Source organism: Triticum urartu, chromosome 7 (genome assembly GCF_003073215.2).
Source record: "Triticum urartu cultivar G1812 chromosome 7, Tu2.1, whole genome shotgun sequence".
In the NCBI taxonomy this organism is placed as follows: Eukaryota; Viridiplantae; Streptophyta; class Magnoliopsida; order Poales; family Poaceae; genus Triticum; species Triticum urartu.
Genome location: NC_053028.1, coordinates 523,125,616 through 523,130,246, shown reverse-complemented (window position 1 = coordinate 523,130,246; position 4,631 = coordinate 523,125,616). Strand labels below are relative to the sequence as shown.

The 4,631-nt window shown below is 43.2% G+C and overlaps 1 protein-coding gene across 1 annotated transcript; it reads right to left on the bottom strand.

Moving 5' to 3' along the window:
• Window positions 1-376: 376 nt before the first annotated feature.
• On the bottom strand, window positions 377-1,313 carry LOC125520016. The gene is made up of 3 exons (XM_048684798.1): window positions 1,251-1,313; window positions 1,040-1,150; window positions 377-812 (listed from the first exon to the last, which is right to left on the bottom strand). Exons 1-3 carry the CDS (start codon window positions 1,262-1,264, stop codon window positions 536-538), a joined length of 402 nt encoding a protein of 133 aa, XP_048540755.1. The 5' UTR covers window positions 1,265-1,313; the 3' UTR covers window positions 377-535.
• Window positions 1,314-4,631: the final 3,318 nt, after the last annotated feature.

The following is a 4,631-nucleotide window of genomic DNA, read 5'->3' as shown; positions in this document are numbered from 1 at the left end:
TTTAGGTGTCCCTTTCTTCTATCAATATAAGATGGGTGAATTCCATATATGTCACTCAAAACTTGCCCGTACCCTCATATGCCATTGAAAATTTCCCTCCCCTAAATATGCCACTGAAAACTTGCACTGCGTACAGATATGCCACTATCGCGAGTTGACTGTTAGTTGACTGTTAAGTGGCAGTTGAAAAGACGATTTTACCCCTGAACATACCTTGTGACCATTTAGCCAAATGATATACTGATTTCTATTGTATTCCATTTCAATAATTTTTACATGAATATAAGACGAGCGATGAACTTTTTAATTAATTTCAGCATGAAAGTACAAAACAAGTAAAATAATGTTAGTACAAAAAAACAAAATTTCGGCAGCATTTTCGCTTAATTAGCATAGAATCACAATTTGCATCTCATGAGCAATATACCCTCACAAACATCAAATTTGTTACAAGACCATATTGGTTCATCACAACACAAAACAGAGAGGTCTCAACATGTTTTAATGTCAAACATACACCGAAACAGAGCACACACTACAAGTCCAATCTAACAGGTGCTCTTTTGCTCCTAGTGCTCATAGCTGGGCTATGAGATGTCCTTTTGCTTCTTGTACCCATGTCTGGGCTATCATGTGGAGCAACTTCGCTGCATTTTTCTTTGCCTTTTGGTGTCTGCTCTCCAATAGCAACAACTCGTGAGGCAATCTTCTCTTTGGCAGCCTTACCCTTTCCCTTTCGCGGCACACTCTTCTTAGATTTTTCCTTTTGTTCCCCAGAAGCATGTTTTGGTTCTTTAGAACCCTTGATAGATCTGTACACATAATGTTTATCTGGTAAGCACATTGCACGGTTCTGAAAGGTGCAAATCAGCAACTAACAAATATAGATGGAGATATACCTCACTAAACTAGAACTTGGGCCAGCATCCTCATTTATTTGAGAAACTAGATCAGTGCTGTTTTTGGATATCAAAAGATTAACCAATGTTGTGCAATGTTGACAGGAGTATAAGGACACGCAAGTTTAATGCAATCTTACCTAGATGGGTATACCATGACCGGAGCAGTTGTAGAAGCACATGCAACTACCATGGCCGCCTCAGGGTCCTGTATGGCACTCTTCTTCTTTCTCCTCTTCTTTGGTGGCCCCCTTAAAACAAAACAGGGTTATAAAATCAGAAAGTGTAAATTCAGGAAAAGTAAATACAAGAAAAGGAAATACATGCAGTAAATACAGGAAAAGTAAATACCTTTCAAGAAGCATAGCTGCCTTTTGTTCAGGATCACCATCTCTACAACTGTGCCAATGGTGCCCATATCATTTACAGATTGGGCATTTGGGAGCCCCTTTTGACCTTTCTTCGGATCCTTTGTATCTATTCTTTCTTCGTCTCCCCGCTACGCTCTTTAGTATAGGTGGTTCTAGGAAGAAGCCATGATCACCTTTGGGCCATTGAGACTTGTCAACCAATCCAGGAATGATATGCTCATATGCAGCCCTAAACTTTTCCACACTATAACAATCATCAACATAATCCTCTATAGACCCTCGAACATGCCCAATGAATGCAATAGCATGCACACAAGGCTGTCCGCAAACCTGCCACTCTCTACAAGTGCAAGTCCACTTGCTGAGATTGACAACATGCCTATAACCACTCCCAGCCTTGCACTGCACTTCAGCTTCAGTGTCACTAGTTCTTGTTACCTGAAATGTCAAACCTCTGCTCTTCTCATGCAATTGTTTCACAATGTGTGGCATAATTCTGCCTTTCCATTTCCTAGAAACCTTCCTTCTCTTATGCCACATGATCATTTGCTCGTGCCTCATCTTGTCAATGAATTCTGGAAGATGCATTCCTTTGTAAGGCTTGATCCATTTGTTGAAGGATTCAGCAAGATTATTGGTCACATAGTCCACCTTTGAGAGTGTCGTGAACTGGCTCCTGGTCCATAACCTTATGTGATTCTCTTGCAAGTAGGATATTGCTGTTGGCCTTGCTTGTTGAATAGTTGTTATGTGCTTGTTAAAATGATAAGAATTCCATGCATATGCGGCTGGCCAAAGGTGATCATCATATACCTTGCCTCGAAACTTCTTCTTAAAATTCTTTACCAAGTGCCACATACACTCCCTATGTTCAGCCATAGGGAATATGTCAGCTACAGCTCCATCAATACCCTTTCCCGCATCATTGCAAATCGTGAGACCTTCTGGTGTGCCAATAGCATCTCTAAGCCTCTCCATGAACCAAGCCCAGTTTTCCTTTGTCTCGGAGTCGATTACTCCAATAGAAAGAGGATACATCCAATTGTGGCCATCTACAGCAACTGCGGCTGCCAATTGACCTTTGAATTTGCCTGTCAAGAAAGTGCTGTCAATAGCCAAATATGGCCTACAACCTGCAAGAAAACCATCTATGCATGGCTTTAATGCAAAGAACAGCTTTGTGAACCTTCTCGCTCCAAGCGATACTTCATGATCAATGACAAAAGAGCTACCAGGGCAAGACTTATCAATTTCTGCCTTGTAGCTATACAACTTGTCAAAACTTTGATCCCATGACCCATATAACTCCTCAAGTGCTTGCTCCTTTCCCTTGTATACCCTCTTGTAGGGCACAGTCATATGGTACTTTTCACTGATCTTGGTCTGCAATGCAATGGGTCCCAAACTAGAATCTTCATGGAGCCAAACTTTGACTCTATCAGCCACCTAATTCTGGTTTGCATGTTTGGATGTTTCATCTTGTCTTGTGCTTGAGCATGTGTGACCATGTTTGTTTACCACCACCTTGATGCTACCCTCATCCATCCTAGCGGCATGAATTCTCCACTTGCAATTCTCATCACAACAATGGGCCCTGAATCTTGAAGGATCAGTCTTGTCAATTTGAAAATTGAATTCACGTGCAATTGCATGTTGAGCTATTGCCACTCTAAACTCATGCATGTCACTATATACTGTGCCCTCTGTCATTGGTGGATTTTCCCTATCATATGAAAAATCTGGAAGGTCAATGGGCTCAGCATCTTTAATTTCATCCTCCTCATCCTATCCTCTGATATGTCATCATCAGAAGATTTTTCCCTATCGTCGGGCACAAAGTTAGGATCTTTACAAGGCACATCACTAGCATCACCTTCATTTTCACTATCATCTGAGTACATGTCTTCCTCGTTTACACCAACATGCTCATTTTCCTCAAATGGATTTGCTAAGTCAGTTCCAACATAAGGGACATCCACTCCAACACTCTCTTCTATTGGCCATTCAGGTTTATCAGGTCTAGCATTGACATTATGAACTGTAATCCTCATCTCAATTGTTTTTTTACTACCAAACTTAGCAAACATAGCAAGCATGTCATGGTCAGTACTTAATTCATGGATTGTTCTATTGGACTCTTCAAAATAATGAAGTGTCACTGTTTCATTCATACGCCATGGATATTTCTCTTCAATTTCAGCAACAAAGTCTTTATAATTTGTCGTGTAAGAGTCAATGACCATATTGAACATATAGCCACTAATGCCCTCTCTAAAATGAGAGCCAACAAATTTTCATGTTCATTAAAAATGATGAAGCTGCATCCATCCTGTGAATGAACAGGATACCACCATTCAGACCGCAATGAACTAAATCGATTGCTACCAATTTAAAATTTCGGGAACAAGCAATGTGCAGAAGAAATATACCCTGCTGGGAGCCAAGGAGGAGGATCTGTCGCCATTCGGGTTGCCGCTGGTACTTGATGTGCTCCCGTCGCCACCGATCTGGCATCCGCCGCCGCCTTTGGGGGTGCTTGCTGCGGTGCTCCCATCGATGCAGATGTGGCAGCCGGCGGCGCCATCCTGCTGGCACCGCGTGGGAAGGGGGCCGCGGCAGAGACCAACCACTCCACCGCCGGGGCGGGGAGCGGCAGCTGCTGCTCGTGTCCGGTGGGATGGGCACCTGCGGCTGCTCGGGTCCGGTGGGGATGTGGGATGGGGGGGCGTGGGGGACCAGCGGCGGAGAGGCTGCTTGGGACCGGCGGCGGCTAGGTCAAGATGCAGGTCATGGGGACTAGGGAACGAGCGCTAGGTCGTGCGGATGGGGATGGATGCAGGTCGAGCGCAACTGGCCAGTTTTTTTTATCTTAGTTCCATTTTTCTAACATATGGCTCAAAGGGTACAATGGTCTTTACTGGAAAAAACCGACATCACGTGAGAGCTTCTACACAGTCAACTAACAGTCAACTAGCGGTAGTGGCATATATGTACGCGGTGCAAAATTTCGGTGGCATATTTGACAGAGGGAAATTTTCAATGGCATATGCGGATACAGGCAAGTTTTGAGTGGCATATATGGAATTCACCCATATAACATACTCATACTCATTCGTATTCGAGAAAAAAAATATGGTAAAACAAACAACAGCCCCTGCGGCGGCAGAAGCAAAAGCAATACCCAAAAGTACCGGAAAGAATATCCGCAAAACGACCAAAGCAATTAAGAGTTGAGGCACTTCACTATCAATACTTCTATTCCTCTCCTTCCAAATGAACCAAGCAACTACTAAGATGATGCAGTTCAGCTTTTTCTTCTTATCCGGAAGAGCATCGTTTCTCGTCCAAAGCCATCAGGGGA

Coding starts and splice junctions, on each gene's coding strand:
- LOC125520016 (XM_048684798.1), bottom strand. Junction 813..1,039: donor GTCATGGTATACCCATCTAG/GTAAGATTGCAT, acceptor TTATGTGTACAG/ATCTATCAAGGGTTCTAAAG.